The 19,895-nt window shown below is 41.5% G+C and overlaps 1 protein-coding gene across 5 annotated transcripts in view; it reads left to right on the top strand.

The window, feature by feature from the left end:
* Nucleotides 1–19,895, top strand: part of FYN (FYN proto-oncogene, Src family tyrosine kinase) — a 138,064-nt gene that overhangs the window by 100,961 nt on the left and 17,208 nt on the right. For 3 of the 5 annotated variants that reach the window (XM_048298293.1, XM_048298292.1, XM_048298294.1), the window contains 7 exons: nucleotides 2,257–2,355; nucleotides 3,462–3,565; nucleotides 7,822–7,971; nucleotides 10,328–10,492; nucleotides 14,723–14,902; nucleotides 16,656–16,732; nucleotides 16,835–16,988. In XM_048298293.1, the coding sequence (XP_048154250.1) occupies nucleotides 2,257–2,355; nucleotides 3,462–3,565; nucleotides 7,822–7,971; nucleotides 10,328–10,492; nucleotides 14,723–14,902; nucleotides 16,656–16,732; nucleotides 16,835–16,988 (929 nt within the window). Of the gene's footprint in view, nucleotides 1–2,256; nucleotides 2,356–3,461; nucleotides 3,566–7,821; nucleotides 7,972–10,327; nucleotides 10,493–10,964; nucleotides 11,121–14,722; nucleotides 14,903–16,655; nucleotides 16,733–16,834; nucleotides 16,989–19,895 lie in introns of all 5 variants that reach the window. The other 2 variants (XM_048298295.1, XM_048298296.1) reach the window with 2 other exon arrangements.

The raw sequence follows: 19,895 nt of genomic DNA, 5'->3' as shown, positions 1-19,895 counted from the left end.
TTGGGGCTTTGAAACACTGGGCCATCCCCAGCATTCCCTCCACCACACCCTGCCTGGCCCCATTGACTAGCTGCCTCCTACCTCAGCTGCAGGTTTAAAATTAAGAGCTGAGAAAAACGCCTGCATTCCTCCTCCTTTCTGGCAGTGCTTTGAGAGATGTAAGCTTCTCTGTCAAAGCAGAGGGGGTTGTTCCTGGTGTTGTGATCATCTACGGGACTGCTTTTTTCCTCCCTAGATACGACAAAATACCTCCATCTAGTGGACTCTCTGCACCGTAAGGAGAATAAATGGAATGGTACAATTTATCAAGCTCAGTATGGCGTAATGCCTCAAATATTCTACAGCAGCATATGGGAGAAGGGTTAGCACTTCAGCCGGTAATATTAGAGACACAAACAAAAAGGGCCATTTGCCTGACGTGCTGATGCACACAGGGTGTATTAAAATAGTGTCAACTGCCAGTCTCTACAAAAACTGTCTGCTCTTCATGTTTCTGGAACTGTAAAATTGGAAGCATCTCCTTTCTGACTAGTCACAGCTGTTTTCTAGTTGTTTTCCATAGAGTTCATGCTCCTTTAAACTGTTAAATAAAGTAAGTTGAAATGTTAAAGTAGGAATTCCCCTTGACACAACCTTTCCTTCCAGTAATAGCTTAGACAGTGTGTTTTCTGTAACTGCTTGCTTCCAGAAGAGGCTGAATTCTCTGGCCACATTTGATAATAGTATTTTATTTAGTGAGCAAGTCTCTGGTTTACAGAGAAGAGAACTGAGAAAGAGTTTCTAAACAGAAAAGAGCATGCTTATTAGTAACGCTAGGAGTTAAACACTGGTGAATCTGGTGCTGAGAATGAAATACAAATTGCTAAATCCCAAATCATTGCATCTTGCAAAAAGCTGAGAAATAAACTTCTCTTAAAGCCACACATCCTGCAGGAATGCACATTCTCTGAAAGGCAGCACCATGTCCCCACTCTGTGCACCAGCGTAAGACAAAAATTCATGCTGAGCCTACAGAATGCTGCCTTAAGATGGTCCTGCATGAGCCTCTTCACATTTAAATGTTGTAGAAGAAGAGGGTTTTTTACATATTTGAAAATGCAGCCTAGTCCTTTGCTACTTCAGCTACCTCCTCCAGGTGGCCAGCAGAGGGAATCTGGACAATGAAGTGTGATCCGTAAGGGCCATCTAAAATGCCATGTTGATAGATGGCTTTTTGATATCTTTGGGTTTCAGATTAATTATGCTCATAGAAGTTTAAAATTAGCAGTGAATGTGACATTGTGTTGTGGTTTAACCTCAGAGAGCAACTCAGCCCCACACAGCCACTCACTCACTTCTCCTGTGGTTGGATCAGGGAGAGAATCAGAAGGGTAAAAGTGAGAAAGCTCATGGGTTGAGATAAAGGCAGTTTAACAGGTAAAGCAGAAGTCATGCACAGAAGCCAAGCAAAACAAGGAATTCATTCACAGCTTCCCATGGGCACACAGGTGTTCAGCCATCCCTGGGAAAGCAGGGTTCCATCATGCCTTACTGTGACTTGGGAAGGCAAACGCCATCACTCCAAACCCCTTTTTATCTTCTTCTTCCCCAGCTTTACATGCTGAGCATGATGCCATATGTTCTGGAATACCCCTGTGGTCAGTTGGAGTCAGCTCTCCCGGCTGTGTCCCCTCACACACATCCGTGCACACCCCACCCCCTCTCTGGTCGGGTGTGAGGCTGAAAAGGCCGTGACACTGTAGGAATGCTGCTCAGCAGTAATGAAAACATCCCTGCCTTATCAACACTGTTTCCAGCACAAATCCAAAACATAGTCCCATACCAGCTACTTTGAGGAAAATTAACTCCATCCCAGCCAAAACCAGCACACAGCATTCATTTTGGCAATTTTCCTATTAGCTCTCTCAAGGGTCTGTATTAGAATAATTGCTATGGATACAGTTTTCAATATCCTAGTCCAAATCCAGCCCTCACCAAACCCGATTACACTGGGCTGTTCTGCCTCTTCGTGCCATTATGCTACGTCTGGAAGGCTACAGTACTAATCACTGCTGCAGTAATTATAGGTGTAAAGATATACGTGTATTATTTGGGTTTAGATGCAGACAGCTCTCTCAGAAGCCCGCCAGTGATAAAGAGATGAGCTGCTGTGGCTTCTTACGGCCGTGCAGTTTTGGGTGCTGTTAATGAAGTCAGATCATTGTCTTTACAGCTGTGTCTTGCTCTCACTTCTCCTCCTCACCTCTGTTTCCCCAGGGAAGGAGACTGGTGGGAGGCCCGTTCCTTGACAACAGGCGAAACTGGTTACATTCCCAGTAATTATGTGGCTCCAGTCGATTCCATCCAAGCAGAGGAGTATGTTTTCTTTTTTTTGTTCTAAAGACCCATTAGTGCTGTATTAGAAGGCGGTGTGAGGAGTTGGTTTTGATTGATTGCAGCGATTTTTCAAATGACTTACATTATATTTATTTCGGTTCTTAACTGCACTGATAAATAATTAGGTAATTAGTAACAAAAGAAGCACAAGCTCAGTGCTTTTTCAATGTCAAAACAAAGGAAGAAAACCTAAAGGAACACAGGTCTGCTTCCTTTTTTCAAGTGTCAGCTAATTTCAAGCTTTAACCAAAAGGTGCCCTTGCTTTTCCTGAACCATCTTGTAAAAATATTTTGAGTCAATTAGTGTGCAAACTGTCCATTAGAGAGGGCACATTGTATCAACAAATACAAGTCCTAGGATAGGTAGGATGTCCACAATGCATACACAAGGCTGCCTGATGAGGACCTGTGTGTGCAAAGAAAAGGAGTGATGTGTGTATTCACATTATTTCCAATATAAAGGATACAGTGGAGGAGTTTATAGAGCTGAGCAGGTACTACTGGAGTCTGTACTTCATGTGGTCCTTGGCTGATTGTGAAACAATACAAAAACGTTGCTGCAGGAAAGAAAAAAGGCTGTAACTCTGAAAGCCTCGTATAGAACCACAGAGAGGTTGAATCTCGTCCTGCTACTGAGGTTTTATAGCTGTGCTGCAACAAAAATACTGAGTACTAGTAAATCACTATGTAAGTCAAATATGTAGTTGATAGCAGCATCTGTAAAAATACTGCTCTTAGGCAGCGACACAGTTCTCTGCTCTCTTCCTTGTGTATACCCTCCACCCACCACGTCTTGGTCTCTGTTTGTCCAAGTCTGGCCTTTATTGTAGGACACCAAACATTCTCAGCACCTACTGATTATGGGCTGAATGCAAAGAGCTACTGCCCGACACAAGGAACATCTACTACATGGTTTGTCACATTGGCTTTGCAGCATGATGAAAGAGACACAGTACGACAAAAATGGTCGACGGTATCTGAGTAACCACAGTTTCCACACGAAATCGTCTCCCTGTCTGGGCTTTGTTACACTACTTAGTAATGCTGTGTAGCATTTGTCTCACTATTTCTGATGTTTCCCTAAGGTGGTACTTTGGCAAGCTTGGCCGAAAAGATGCCGAGAGGCAGCTGCTGTCGTTTGGAAACCCCAGAGGTACCTTCCTGATCCGGGAAAGTGAAACTACCAAAGGTAGGTTGGGCAACGGTATTCTGACTAGGAATGAGAAGATAGTATGGAAAAAATTGTGCTAAGTGTGTGAAATACTGTTTTCAGTGGTATGAAGGTAGAGATAAGTATCATTTTGCATATATTTGTGTTAGGGAATTGGTTGTCTGGATATCCTAGGTCATAGGGTGAGTGTTCCAAGTAGAGAACAACCAAAGTACAACTCATGCTCAACCCATGGTATCTCCAGTGCAAGCTGCACGGTGTGATTCTTTGAAATGCTCAATCCTTGGGGGGAACAAAAAAAAGGAGAAAAAAAAATTATGCAGTAGTTTTAAATTCACATATTAACACGGGAAAGATTTGAATATACTTCTAATTAATATATTCATAAAGTATTAAACTGTATCCATTCTGTTGAAGTCAAGTGGAAGGATGTATTCTCCTCCTTCCCTCTAAAAATATTGGAGGAGTTCCAGTTTTCTTGGCGGGTGCTATTTTTGGTTTTACGTTTTGCTCACAGGGCCTGTCAAAATCTTCTTCAGAAGCTTCACATGTATGAAAAGATCTTTCTAACTCATACAACTGTTGAGCAGAAAACCTGCAACTAAGTAAAAACAAACCTGGCCATTTCTTAATTACCCAACAACCCAAAACAAAAGCTGTGGGAGGCATAAGTCACTAGAATTAATTCCATATACGTTCTGTAGTCTAATGATGGTTCACGTAATTAAAGCACTGACTTGTCAGTGCTTTGATCACAGCACACTATCAGCTAGGCTCAGCATGCAAAATGGCTGGAGTCATGGCTAGTGAAGGGGCTTAAAGAAGAGAAGCAGTACTTCCACTCTTCTCTCCCTGACTTATCTTCAGATGCTGCATTCAATCATCTAAAATTGTAGGTTTTGCATTTTTGCCTCCTGCAGTAGCTGGATTCTCCCTTTGCTGCCTATAACTCTGAAGGCTGTTTTTGATACAAAATCTGAATAGACTTGCTGTTGTTTCAGGCAGACAATTTCTTGTCACCCCACAGCTTCATCGTGCTTCCTGTAGTAGTGAGGCTCTCTCACCAGGAGCAAGACAGGCTCTAACTTGCTCTTTTCTGCAAATAGGCTCCACCTGGTTTTTTTCACCAACAGTTGCTATGATGTGTGTGAGGAGCAGGACTTCATCCCACTCTGTGCCAAGTTTAAAAACTCACTCACATGCAGCCATGGATCCTAAAAACAAGCACAACACTGTTTCTCTAAACCACACTATCAGTTTAGTCTGGTTTCCCCGGTTTTGTACAGTGATAGGGGATCTGTTTTGCAGCACTGTTTACTTAGCTAAGTCAGCTTAAATTAGAAATTTTTCTGATATCTTGTGAGACACAAAAACATTGGGGAAATGTAGTAATCCATCATGGGTGGACTTAGAGCAGCAAGTTTAATTTCTCTGCCTTCGAACTTAAGGCTTTCTACATCTTCAAGCAGAGTTTGCATCAGAGCTACAGGGAAAAAATAAATGTGCATTTTTTTTGTAAAAAATGCCTGTTTCCCTTCTTATCCTTGTGGTGTTTGAGTATGTTGTTAGAGGAAAACAGAGAGCTTGTTCAAGAGAGAAAAAAATCGACTGGGTGGGTTTAAATGGTTTGTTCTGCCATAAGTCTTCTCAAAATGCCTTACCCCAACTAGTCATGGGCTTGAGGCAGGAATTGTTTTGTGACCTAGAATTGTCCCTTCTGCTTTAAATAATAACAATAATAAAATTAATCAGGATCATCTTAGAAGTATCATCATGATTTCAACATGAATTTAACCTCCCTTGATCATGGTTGCCTTCTCTTCTTACTTTCAAAATAAATCATATGGAGCTGGCTTTTCATTTTTTCAATGCCTGACTACCCAAGTACTTCATCAGCTCTTGTCTGTATAATCCTTCACCTGGTTTCAATCTCCACCTTTCAAGACTGTCTGGTTTTAGTTGTTTGGCTTTTTAAAAAAAAATCATTAGTGTGATATATTGTAATGCTGTATTTCTATCCCGAATTTTTATTATTTATATCTCTTATATTTCAATTTATCATCAGATGATAATGAATAGTATAGATAACCAACAGCCTAAATAAATGAATAATGAAATCCATCTTGGTTCTTGTTTATGTCCAGATTTGAACTAAAGCTTCAGTCCTGCAACTTGATCTGAGGTCAGAGGGGGTCCACAGAGGGCCACCCACACAGCTCCAATTGCAGACCTGGAGCCACAGATTGTTTACATTTTCCTAAAGAATCTAAAATAGTGACCAGATAGGCAGGGAGCGTGACTAAAGAAAATACAGCTGCTGCCAGTGGATCAAAACTCAAAAATGCGGAGGTGGAGAAGACTGCCTGGAAAATTCTGAAAGGGGGCTGACAAGTACAGCCCAGAGTGGTGGTACAAAGCATGCACAAGATGTGCTTGCAAATAACCAAAAAGCTTTGAACTCCTAGTTGAGAGAGATGTATTGTACTGACTCAGGGGGAGAACCTCTTCGGAAAACTGTCCTAAACAAATGGTATTTTTCTACACTTAGAAATCATAGATTCACAGCAAGGCTTGAGTTGGAAGGGACCTTAAAGATCATCTAGTTCCAACCCCACCAAAATAAATACATAAAAGTAAAAAAAAAAAAAAATAGGAAAGAGAGAGACATAAAACAACCCTTGACACTCCTTTAAGAGTGTCTCCCATTCAAATAAACCAGAATCATCTGTTTAAGTGCTGGCTCTTTTCCTCCTATATAGGGGACAAACAACGGGGAATTTGAGAAGTCCTTGGAGTCATGGTGGAGACATTTTGCTCACTGCAGCTCCCTCGGGGATGAGCCCCCCACCAGTGCAACCTGTTGCTGGTTAATGTGGTCAGGGAGGCTTCTTCCTGAGGATACATCAAGAAAGACACCTCACACTGGGACCACCTATCATGTGCAAAACTGTGACTGGTGGTTTTCCTTTCCTGCCCTTATAGCTGACATGGTTACCAGTGAAAGCAGCAGAGGCTCCAGAAGGAGGACCTTCCTGAGATCTCTGCAGCTGCCAGTTACCTCTTCTCCTTTTAATGTCTAAATTCCCTTGAGTATACAAAATATTTGTCTGAGCCATGAGTGAAAACTTGTTTTCTTCGCTCTCTTTGAAATGGGCCGTGTTTTTGTTCAGATGCTGCGTTATGCTGTAAAAAAGTGGCTTTGCTTTTGGCACTGTAGAACACCAACACGTGTGCCACTGGATGTAAAATAGGACTGTCCTCCAAAGTAAGACACCTGAACGTGCAGGTCTCCACATAGGTGGCTGAGCTTTTTTCCCCACAGTCAGCAGGAAGCCGGGGCTCTGTTCAGCTGCCTGTGATGCAGACACAAGTGCCCACACTGGTATTACACCACAGTGCCATAACACTCATGGAAACTGGGCTGGGATTCAGCTGCCCTCAGAGCACCAGAGGCTTATGTATGGGCATATAAATCAAGCCCCCAGCCCACCTACAGACTGCCACCACTGCACCTAAAATTGAATTCAGCCTATCAACGGAGGTTCCTTTACCTGGCTGTGAGCATCCAGAGCCATTTGAAATGCCTAAAGGGCATCCACATGGCTGGAAGAATGTGACAGCCTGTGGGAGAACTGCCAAGCAGCATGTCCTGAGGCATCTCACATGGCACTTAATCCATGTGCTTGGGCATCTGAATCCCACTAGTAAGCTCTAAAGCCCCACATGGATTTGGGAAGTTAAACATGAAGTTCTTGTGGATCAGCTGGTGTTCAGTCTTGGTGTAGTATTACCTTCCAAAGACTATGGCATACAAGGTATGCTTATTTGGTTGGTTAATGTTTATAAAGAAGTTTGGCATCCATCTAGGTGACAACACTACCCACATATAAAGCCATTATCTCCAGAGCTTCCTATGAAAATCTTGATATTTACCACCCACTGGCATTTACATGAAGTGTAGTATTTGCAGTGTAACCTGACACTTAGAATAGGAAGTCAGTTAAACAGCCTGGAGCAGTAAATGTTAAAATGTGAGTTTTCATTTACACAGAAGTCCCAGTTTCTTTCTTGAACATTGTGAAAGGGACATGGTGTGAACATCCCAGGATTTCTCTGACACTTATCTCATTGTGTTAGATTAATTTGCTCCTTTGCAGGACACAGTGAGCTTTTTGGAAGGAATTTCTCTTTCACTTTGTAACAACTGACCAGGAAACCAAAGTCTTTGTGACTAAAAGCTAATTACAATTTTATTTCTCCTTTGCTTGGAACAGGTGCCTATTCCCTGTCTATTCGAGACTGGGATGATATGAAAGGAGATCATGTCAAACATTATAAGATTCGTAAACTTGACAATGGTGGATATTATATCACAACTCGGGCACAATTTGAAACTCTTCAGCAGCTGGTTCAGCATTACTCAGGTAATTTTTCAGATAATACATGGCACTCTGAAGTATTTTAAAACAAAAGTGTTTGCTGCTGAGCTGATGTATGTGTAAGATGCCTTAAAGAGTCATTTGATCTATGACTCTTGCTTGTTGTAATGCATCTTCTGTTATCCCTTTCCCATTACAGTTATAAATGTCTTTGAGTGCCGTTCACAGGATACAGCAGCAGAGCTTTTAAAACCTAACACTTTACTGAGCTAAAGGTTTTGTCAGCTCTCCCTCTTCTAAGCAAACAGAATTACTGAATTTGACTTGCACATCTCCAAGCATGAATTCCCTGTGAACAAGCAAGTGCTAAATATGTGCCATTTTGCAGCACACTCTTGCTAATAAGCAAATAGGAATTGTGTTGTGGGATTCAGTCACCTAAAGCAATGGCCAAAAGGTTTGCATATATTACCTGATAAATTGCATATATTCTTCCACTGGATTTTTGTTCTATGTGCAAAGTATTAACATTTAAATTATGTTAAATACATAAGACGGTATGGGTCTTTCTTTATGTACACTATTTGTGTCCACCCACCAAACTTTTTTTTTTTGTTATTCCTGTGAATAAAGTGTGGCATACACTATTCCAAAAGTACATCCTGTTGTCACTGGCAATTGGTGTACAGCAAATGCAACTTTAAAGCCCCCCCAAGCTCTGCATAGGACAACTGGTTCTTACACAGAAGACTGCCATGCTTCTCAGCATGGTCATTTTTTAAGCAGAAATTTCTATTTTTAATTATTTTGCTTATTGGGGTTTTTTTCCCTTTACTTCAGCTTTTCATAATATTAACAGATTTCCCCCAGTGCTTGCTGCTCAAAAACTTTTCATAATTTTTACTTGGGAAATCAACTTCTCTGTGGGGCATTTTTTCTGTGTTCTTTGTATTCTGTCTGCTGTATTCTTATGCTATTCATACTAGACATCTGGCTGTCTTCTCCACCCAATTCCTGATGGGTGTATGCTGCCAAGGAGAATTTCTAGTTGTTTCTGGTGACTCTACTTCAAGCTAAATGAGGTATAAAAACTCACATATCGGGAAGATAATTTCCAACCTCACTGTACCAGTTGATATATGTCAAATTTTAGTTTCCTCTGGTCAGCTTATTTGGGTGACATATTTCCCATGCACCGATGCAGAAACAAATAGATCTGGAAACAGCCATTTCTGTGCAACATGGAGGCATAATCAGCAGGATCCAGGCAGGGTAGCTCTAGAGGTATGGTACAGACCAGCACTCCAGAGGTTTCCCCTGCAGTCTCCAGGACCCAGGTGAACACAGGAGCCCTCATTCCATGCCAGCCCCAGCTGACTCACCCGTAAGGACCCCCTCTAACTGCCTGCTCTGCACTCCGAATTCTGGGAGAGCCACAATGTGCAGTTGTGCTAATGAGGTAGAGCTTGCTGTTGCAAGGAGCTTCAGTGCTTACCCACCTTATGATGCTGACACAAACTGTTCACCTGCATAGCAAGGAATTCTGCACAGAAGAATACAGATTATGTTCGAGTCTGCAGTACAATTGCAGTTCCCCACCTTGTTCTGCTCTGCTGCACCTGCTTTAAGATGCAGGTCACTGTGCAGGCTTTATATTGTAGTCTGCTCTGTGCAGCATGGTATGCTCCTCATCAATATGTGTGTATATGTATTTTATATATATAGATACAATTGCTTTTACTCTTGCCAAAATATCTTGTGTGACTTTTGTCACAGTTCAGTCTTCTGTGAAGCTTTGCAAGAGGTAATATAATGAACCTGCCCCGAACAATGCAGGACTGCCTGCATATGCTAATGAAGATTTGCTCTAGAAAGAATGTCAGAAAAAGTCTTTTGCGTGACACCTACAAAGACACCTTTTCACAGAGCAGAATATAGAAAATGCCTTTTCCCAGGCTACAAAATATCCACCAAATGTTCCTGGCTGTGATTTTTCAGAAAAAACAAATTAATCTTCTCCATGTTGCTTTTACTCAGTACAGAAACAATTTGTCTTGTAATTTACAGATTATTTTTAAAAAGCTATCCTGTACCATAGTAAACCAGTTACTCAAGAGGTTATCTTAATGCAGCATTGTGGGAGGAGGGAAATCCTGAGTCTGCAAGAGAAGCCATTGGCGGTCACCTTCCATTTCAGGCTTTGCAGAGACTAAAATATTTCCTGTTCTGTCTCAAATGAATATGTTTCAATGTTCAATTCCTAATCTTCCAGGATGCTTTGTGGTATGCAACTAACAGCTGTTGTGAGTAGCATTGTTTTTATGCTTACTGTATTTGTTTCATGTCACACTTTTTTTTCTTTCCTCTCCTTTGCTGTTGGCTTCACTTCTGGCTCCATCAGAGAGAGCTGCAGGTCTTTGCTGCCGCTTAGTAGTCCCCTGTCATAAAGGAATGCCAAGGCTTACTGATCTGTCTGTCAAAACCAAAGATGTCTGGGAAATTCCACGAGAGTCCCTACAGTTGATCAAGAGACTGGGAAATGGGCAGTTTGGGGAAGTATGGATGGGTATGGAGCAAAATAATTATTCTAAAATAGCTCTCTGTGTGGGGATTACAAGATGGAAGGTGAAAATGTAAGACACTGTGACCCATAAGAAAAGAAAATAGCAAAGCTCAAACTGTTAGGAAAAATGTCTTTGGAATCATGTCTTTGACTTTGAAATTCTTTAATCTTCAACTTCCACTATAATTGATGGCAAAAGAAAACTGAAATTCTGTGTTTCCTTGGAAGGTCTTGATTTTGACAAATTACCGCTGTCTTAATAATAAATCAAGGCTCACATAGTAATCTCTTGGCTATACCAAGAAGCCTTTTTCTGCAAGCTAACAAAAGAAGTCCTTACCTTCAACATCCAAAAAACAGTGTTTGCAAATGAACTTTAATGCAGCACTGAGAGACTCTCACCTTCCATCTTTCTCAATGCATGCATAATTTTGGATTATAAGTGTGTTTTTTTTATTAATTTCCTCTCCTATAGAGAAAGCTGATGGTTTGTGTTTTAACTTAACTGTGATTGCTACGAATAATACTCCACAAACTGTTGGATTGGCTAAAGATGCATGGGAAGTTGCACGTGATTCATTATTTCTGGAACAGAAGCTTGGTCAGGGGTGTTTCGCTGAAGTGTGGCGTGGTAAGGCAGAGAATATATTTTGCTTTGGATGGATCTTTTAAGGCCCTCTTGGCAGAAATAAAACATTTCAAGTCTAGATCTTAAAGCTAAAAGATCAGAATAGTATGAAATGTTAGTTTATATTGCCTGAAACAGTCAAACCTAAGTACAGTAATCCATGGGGAAGCTTCCTTTCACTCGCGCTCAGTGGTATGAGAGGTCAGGGCATTAAACTTCATTAATTGCATTGGGTTTATTTGGGTGACTACACAATTGCTAGGTATTAAAATAGGAATGATGCTACACCTGTAAGGCAGAATGGCTAACCAGAAATTAATCTGGTAAGTAGACATTTTTCTTTCCTCGTGTGTTGTAGCACTGATGGAATCAGACCCTGAAAATGTTTCCATCCACTCTCCCAGTTTAAAAATAATGGCAAATATTAGCAAGCTGATATTGTCGAGCTAGCTTTCCTATGCATCCACTTCTTCAAGTCTGTTTTGAAATTAGTATCTGGAGCAGAACGTGGTATAGACATCAGGGACAACAGAGGCAAAATTTGCTGGGCCCAGCTGACCCCCCACTTTGAAGTCGAGAAATACTGGCCTTTTCCAAATCCACTGACATTGTTTTCTGCACACCAGCGAGCTTAACTTACCCATCCTGGGCCCCATTCTTTTAATGAGTATAAAACAATAGCAATTTACAATTTACATAAATCTTAGTATGGCCATAGCATTGAAACACAATATAGTGGCCATTTCATGAGATGTGGCTCAATTTCTGTGCCAAATTGCATTCTGTAGAGACTCTACCAATTCAAATTACCAATTCAAATAAAGAATATGTTGTTTCTTCACAAAAATTTGGTGGGGCAGTTTGACCACTCCTTTTGTTGCAGTGACACAAAAATATGTACAGCCAAAACAACCAGTGGGTTCTCCTGGGTTCTTGCTGCTGTTTTCCATTGCAAGACTACAGCAAGGAGCACAGCAGCAAGTCTGTGAGATTTATAGAATTTATAGGCTAGAAATATATAAATTTATAGAATCTCACAGAATTACAGTTGACCTGTTGCAAAGAAAGCTGCCTACATTTTCTCTTGGCGTCTCCAGATAACTGCAGTTTCTCCTTCTTGTTCTCCATCTTGAATGCATGCACAAGTTTCCAGGTGATGTTAATATTTAGTGGTCATCTCTGTGTGCCATAGATCTTAAACCATTACAACAAGTTAAAGGAAAAAATGTAAAAAAAAAAAAATCTGCTATGAGAAATAAAATGCCAAGTACAAGTACCAGGTATCTGTCAGAAATGCAAAAATTATTATTACAAGTATGAAATTAATTTTCTTAATGTACAGTAAAAATATGTTAACAACCCTGAAGCATTACCAAATTGGAGTAGATTAACACAGTAAAAATTAATAAAAAATGCATTAAGTAGTAACTAACTACATATGGGAGGAATTCAGAGGGAAGTCTATGCTAGTTTTTTATTAGAGAAATATACCTAAACACAACAAGAAAATTTAAGAATTTATACTGGAATCGGGGCTGAGAGGATAAGTTAACATTTTTGTTTGATTTTCTTTTTTTAAACTGGAGAAATTCATAGAAGTATTTAAAAACAGACTTGCTGAAAACACTTCATGGTAACAAAATGAGTCCTGGGATTTTTATTAAAACAGATAGTAAACAGCTAATCCTGTTAACGCATGAGATGAAATCCTATTTTCTTAATGCCGTCTGGTGCCCATGAAACTCTGGTTTCATTGCTGGTTCATATAATTTGTGGTACCTCTGCAAAGTGTCCGTGACTGATGGCACACTGCAGTCTGGAGCCTCAGTGACTCCAGACAAAACACGCTCCTGGTCACCCATCAGAAAAGATTTTGGCCACCCTGCTTGAAACTAGAGGCAAAACCACATCCTTCCCAGCTTACACAGGAGTGCCACTAGAGCAAAGTCCTGCTTCAGCTCTGGTTTGAGGGACTGAGAGAAATTAAGGCTTCAGGAGTCCTCCTGAGGAGTGCTGGGGTAGCAGAGGTGGTAACTCAAGGCATTGCTCCACTGACAGTACAGTGATACCTGGCACTGAACTGGCAGAAGGAAATCAAGGTATAATGAAAAACAAACTTGCACTGCATGCTTTTGACTAATATGTGCCTCAAGCCCCCCCAGACATTTGGGATTGCCCTTTAAAAGTGAGGAACAGCACAGGAGCAGCAGCTCCTCCACTGCTCTTCTGCTGTCCTCAGTTAGGCAAGGTGGACCTGGGACCTGAGCATTTGCACAAAAAAGAACCCATGTTATGGCTCATTTTATGCTCTGGCAGGTTGCAAAATCTCATGATAAAATTATTTTGGCTTAACCAGTTCCTTGCAGCAGCTGAGCCCTGTTGTTGTTCATGTACTTTTAACAAAGCCAAACTGGGTTATTTTGCACATTACCTTTTTTCATTACACAGACTTTCTGTAGGCTTTCTGCTATCCTCATGCTTAAGTGCAGAGGGGCAGTTTCTACCCAATGTGATTAATTCCTGAAGTCATTTAGTATTGTTCTGCCTTATCACACAGCAGCTCCTTATCTACAGATCACATTCAGAGCCATTTTAGCCCTGGCTCTGGAGCACGGTTCTGGCTAGTCTGGGCAAAGGACAACCAGAAGGCACTTGGGAAGTGGTATTTCTGCCCATTTTAATTTTCCTTCCTTTTCATTCCCACACAAAAAGCAAATAAAAAACCCCAACACAAAACAATCCCCCATCCCCTCCCGCTGTTAGCATAAATAGGTCTTCTGGGTTTTCTTTCTTTCCAGTCCTCCTCCTCCCCCTTGCAAATACACAAGTGAAGCCCCACCTCTTGCAGGATGCCTTGAGTCAGCCTTCCCCAGCTCTCTCCAGGTTCTGGTTCAGGCTTTTGGGTGTTCCAGAAGGCTTGGTAGGTGATGGCTGAAAAACGATGCAACTTCTCCATTTCAGTGCTGACCACAAGTAAAGAGCAAACTGAAGTGGACAGGAACCACCTCATTTTCTATCAGCAGCTCCTGGGGATAAGGAGGGGAAGGAAAAGGACGCATTTCAGTTTGGAAACACACCCATGTTTTATAAAATTACATCAATTCAGGATTTGTTTCTTGGGAAGTTTTTTTTTAATTTTTTTTTTCATCTGACTCAGAACAGAAACAAAACATTAACATGTCTTGCAAATGAGGAGTTCTGGGTTTAACCAGTTCTGTTGTCCAAATCTGTGAGTGGAGCTGTGTTGCTGCCTGTAGCAATTACTTGTTAGCAAGGGAATACATGAAGATGGGTTTCAGCAGTCCCACGTTTCTTACTCAGAGAAACAGAGAAGGTTTCTGTGGAGATCACTGGAAACATTGTCTGAGCAGGACAACAGCAATATTCCCCAGTGCCAATGGGAATATTATTTTTCAGTGTAACAGAAAAAGACTAAAATATGAAGGAGGCGTGGGAGGAATATAATGATAAGGCAACAAGGGAAACCAAACTTTAAAAAAAAAGTTATATTAAATGTCCTTGCTATTTTTTTTCTTGGTTACATTAGGCGTCAGACAGAAAAAGGAGCAGAAGATATTTAATCTAACTAGTGTCTGTGCTTGTAGGTACGTGGAATGGAAATACTAAAGTGGCTATCAAGACCCTGAAGCCTGGCACCATGTCTCCAGAATCCTTCTTAGAGGAAGCCCAAATCATGAAGAAGCTAAAACATGACAAATTGGTCCAATTGTATGCTGTGGTATCTGAAGAGCCTATCTATATTGTCACGGAGTACATGAGTAAAGGTGAAGCCAGAGCTGCTGTGCTCGATAATATTTATTCTTTACTGCTGCTCCTTGGGGATACAGAGGGAAGTGCAGCGGGGTGCACGCGAGGAAGGAGAGAGGGAACAGGAAACTAGAGTCACTTCTGGCTTCAGAAGAATTATGAATTCCACTATGAACTGGGCCCAAAACCTGATGTACAAAGAAAATCTGTTCTAGGGGAGAGAGAAGTTGGTGCAGCCTAAGTGATTCCAACTGCATCAGCATCTAAACGTTCCTGACAAGTGATTTGCATTTTCTAGGTTTGATGATACTACATGCTGCTTCCCAAGATCCTAGCTTTTCCAGGCATCAGAGAGTTCTTAAGGCATCTTCCTTCAGTGTTTACTTGTTGGCCTAGGATTTCTTTTTCTTCGTTGAGCCAGTCCTCTCACTGCACCTTGTTCTCAGATCACCCTTCACTTTCAGTCCACCCCATTTATCATCTCAATACATGATTTGCACATATTATTCTTTCCCTGCTCTTTTTCCTTCACTTTCCCATTCTCTCTTCTCTTTTCCTTAAGCTACTTAGCTGGTAATGATGCAGTAAAATGAGAAAAAGAAAACTTTTTGCTCCATCAGATCTCCAGCAGGGGTGCTGAGAGCAGAGCAAAAAATCTGCTTGTTTTGGATGAACCAAATAGGAAACGTAAGTTCTCACAGGGAAGTTTCATTGTGCATTGGAGGATACACTGAAATTTTAAGTGCATTCTTTCAGTCTATTTGGAGTTGACTTTTATTTTCCTGGCAGGTGCTTGCCCACCTCCCTCCTCCAAGGCATCCAAGCCCTGACTAACTCATACTTTAATCATATGTCTCAGTGACAAGCATATGCTTTTTCCCTTTAAAAATAAAGACTTTTCAAAACCCTTCTGAAGTATGTGGTTTATTTTGGCTAACTTTACTAGTTTGTACTGTAACATTTTACATCTTTGGATCTGAGTTGAGGCTGACGATTTATCAAGGGAGAAACGCTTAATCATCTGTCTTTTTCCTTTATTAAACCAATCCACTGACCTTATTTAAAGGAGACTCCCACACTTTCAGATACAAGATTAGGACAGAAGCTGTTAACATCCTAGGCTCTTCTTTTAAAGCAACAGGGTACTTTCTTGTTTTCCCTTGCACAGGAAAGTGATGTTCTTATAGCTTTTGCTGAAGTTGCTTTCATTTCATCTCTTCTTTGTCTTCTAAAATTAATGGCTCATGCTGTATTTAGTTCTGGGTTACCTAGAGGAGGAGCACTACGAATTTCTAAGGAAAAATAGCCTTTGCTAATGCTGTCCCCCTTGGGCTCACCAGGCTCCAGGCTGACCTTTCTTTTGGAACAGGTTGAGCTGGGATCTGACTTCTTCCATAACTTGTGTGGCTTGGAACTGAGCTGCTGCTTTGCAGCTAGCTGAGGTCTTTAGAGAGCAGCAGGTATGTAGTTTTAAGGAGCACTGGAAAAGTTAAGAAAGATCAGCTTTCTCAGTAATGGTCAGGAAAATTTAAAACAATGTTGTTTCTTTTCCCTGCAACTCTCGTTGTACTAGTGGCACATTCTTCTGCAAGCCAACCTTAAAGAGTGAAGTGAGTACAATAGGAGAATTTGAAGATATTATGGGGTTTTTCAAAACTGTCCCTTGAACTTGAAACATTGCTGTCTTTAATATTGCACATATTGCTGCACCTCCATTCTGATGAGTTGTTTTACTGACATCTCTCTGTTGTGTCAACTCTGCATTCACAGGGAGTTTGCTAGATTTCTTAAAGGATGGAGAAGGAAGAGCTTTGAAGTTACCGAATTTGGTGGACATGGCAGCCCAGGTCTGTCTTCAGAGTATTGAGCACTGAGGTGTACATGTTTTATAGCCCATGTATGTATGAGTTGGTTTTAAATGCACCACTTGTGTTTCCTGCTGCTCGCAGGTGGCCGCGGGAATGGCGTACATCGAGCGGATGAATTACATACACAGAGATCTGCGGTCTGCAAACATCCTGGTGGGCAACGGCCTAATATGCAAGATTGCCGACTTTGGACTGGCAAGACTGATTGAAGACAATGAATATACAGCCAGACAAGGTAAATGCAGCAGCACATGTAGCACTGAGTGTCATTCTTGTGACAGGGAAAGAGTGGAACATGGTTTTGAAAAGCTCTCTCCTATGCTTTGGGGCTGCTTTCAGTAAATCCTGAACTCATCTTAACTCCTAGTCAGAAGTTCACTGCTGAATGCATGTCCTAAAGAGAATGTCTTATTTCTTTATCTTTTCTTTGAAAACCAAAATGAAACAAAGGTGATGAGTGAGAACACAGCTAGAAGTGACAGCAAAGACAAGATCCTCATGGTGCAATAGCAAAGAGGATATTTTACTTACTGGCTATGAGACTCTGAATGTGGTAATCCAGAAAAGTGTATGTAGGGTATTTCTTTTCTAGTGTGCCTACTAACCACTATTACCACTCCTGTACTATTCTTATTTTCTTTATTTCAAACAGGTCAAAGAGTTGTGCCTCTGTGCAATGGAGCTGTGTCTCTCTGAGTGCTATGTTTTCTTTCTTCCTAAAAAGTTGTTTTAATAGAAATGCCATTTTCCAGTGCCACACAGGATGCTGGGCACCAACAACCACTGATACACTATAGGAGTGTATCAAAGAGTTTCGTAGCTTTTTCTGAAAAGCGTGTGTGTTCAGACTGAGCCATGACACAGACTCTTTGTAGTTATTCTTTACAAGCCATGCTTAGTTGTCAGATGTTGGTCCAAGCTGCAGAGCTACAGTTTTGTTCTCTTTCTGCTAGCAGTACTTTGTTAGTGCTTGCTCAATATGTGTTGGTAAACACCACTCCGTCTTTTCAGTGCCAAAGCCAAGGAGGGTCCTGTTAAACCCTGTTGTACATCATCAAAAAGCACAGGCCAGCTAAGTACTTTATAACCTGCATTTACCCCCTCCTCTTGTGAGTTTCTTCTCTTGAGCAAAGTCCCTGTTTCAGCAAGGACCCTGACATTAATTCTTAGGAAACAGCTAACCTCTTTCTGTAACTTAGTTCTCTAAGTGTTGACAGAAGGAGCCAGAGAGTTTCCAGCATGCCTTGCCCTGGCATGCATGGAAGCATCCTGGGAGCAGCAGCAGCAGCAGCTCTTAAGCTGTTCTCACGCCTCCAAACTGCTGTCAGCAGTACCCATTCACAGGGATGTGGACCACAGGCTACAGCCACCCTAAAAGGTGCCTGCTTCACATTCAGACAGCAAGGCCTGATTATTTTGGTGGAGTCCTTGAAGAACCCGTGATAGATAGTAATGCAGTGCCTTAACCACTATTGATTTCAGCCTGAGGGTGGGAATTGCTTCTTGCTAGAAAAAAATAGGTTTGTGTCATTCTCTCCAGAGCAATAAGAGTGTCTGGAGAGGCTCTGGTAGACAGAAAGCTGCCTGCTTGCTGTTCCTGTGTGTAAAACAAGAAGAGTTTTCCCTGAACAAGGCAGGCAGATCCAGTCTGCAAAATGGCTTTGAAACAATGTCCTATATTATCTCCATTTCTGCCTGGTTTGCTGCCATGTCTTTTGTTTCCTTTGGAAACCACCCAATTTATAGTTTTACATGACTAATTATTTGTTTTCATAGACAAGTATGTGACCTACTTCTGGCCAAATCTCTTCAGGCTCCTGATCCCTAGGAAATCCTATGATGACCTGTTTGCCTCCCAGTTTAAATCTCTCAGAACAGTTTTGCTCTCTTCACATGTTAAAAAAGCTGTGAAAACCTGCCTGACATTGAGGAGAAGTTTTGATTTTTAAATAAAAATCACTAGATTTGGGGTGAGGAAACTCTGAGAAAAGTATAACAGGCCTGGCAGGGAGAAGGAGCATAGCCATGGGTATCTCCTGCCCTTCTTTCATGGCAGAAATCACTTTTATTGAGGTTAAAGTGTCTGGGAGGGGAGAATTCATTTGGCTTTTAGCATACATTGCTGATGATCTGGAGGTCTGAGTAACATTTGCCTGGCTTCATCTCCTGGTGCCAGTATGGAGAAGTCACCCATCCTTCCCATACTTGAGGGTGATGGACAATACTTCCTTCCCCTGACCTCAGAGTCAGGCTGAAGCCCTTCAGAGCTACAGAATTCCTTAAAAGAGAAAACCCAAAGGGCTGTAACCACAGGCATCATGTGGAAAGGTTTTCCTACTTTCACTAATATTTTTTGTCCCTTTCTTAAGGGTAGCTTGTTCTAGGAGGGGGTGCTTTTTTGACCAAGTAGCACACACTCAATTTACACATCATTGCAATTAACCTGGCTTCCAAGCCAGGGTGAGCCTAAGACCTTTAACTTATTGAGGGATAAACATGGTTTCTAATGCACCAATGGATTTTTTTTTTCAACTGGAATTCAGTTCTGGCTTGTTTAGTTAAGCTTCAGTTTGAGCAATGCTTGTTGGAGACCACAGTATCAGGAGGAAATGGTTGCCTCTGCTTGTTTCCCATGACCTATTACTTCAGCCTCCAAGGGGATGCATCTGGGGACTGCTCTGTTTATCTAGCTGACTACTGCTTCAGTGGGAATTTTGACACAGGAGGAAAGCTTGGCCAGCAGAGGGGAGGGGAACGGGGAGCACTCCAGACTGGCAGCTCCTGTGGGAGAAAGGAAATGTTTTTCCTTGCAAAATCTGAAGATTAAAGTCTCTGGTCACTCTCTCCTCAGCAGTCATCCTTCTTTTGGCTTAAGTGTGTTAGTACAGAGCTCATTGTTGGCGTGGGGAGGAGGTGGTTTTCTCCAGCTTTGCTTGATCTCCTACTCCCTTCCCCCACTGTCACTTTTGTCTCTGATTAAATATTTTGAAAGGAAACAGATGGGGATGCTTTGAGCCCCAGCGGGCTAGAGTGCAGGATTCCTGAACCTGTGTGGGTATTACTTAGCCTGGTGGTAATGTTTTACTGACCAGTTTATTTTCTTTTGGGTTTGAACAAAGGAGGCCTGACTGCTCCTGATTTA

Source organism: Corvus hawaiiensis, chromosome 3, assembly GCF_020740725.1.
Source record: "Corvus hawaiiensis isolate bCorHaw1 chromosome 3, bCorHaw1.pri.cur, whole genome shotgun sequence".
Lineage (NCBI taxonomy): Eukaryota > Metazoa > Chordata > Aves > Passeriformes > Corvidae > Corvus > Corvus hawaiiensis.
The sequence above is the reverse complement of the archived record's forward strand: the minus strand, read 5'-3'. Positions and strand labels throughout refer to the sequence as shown.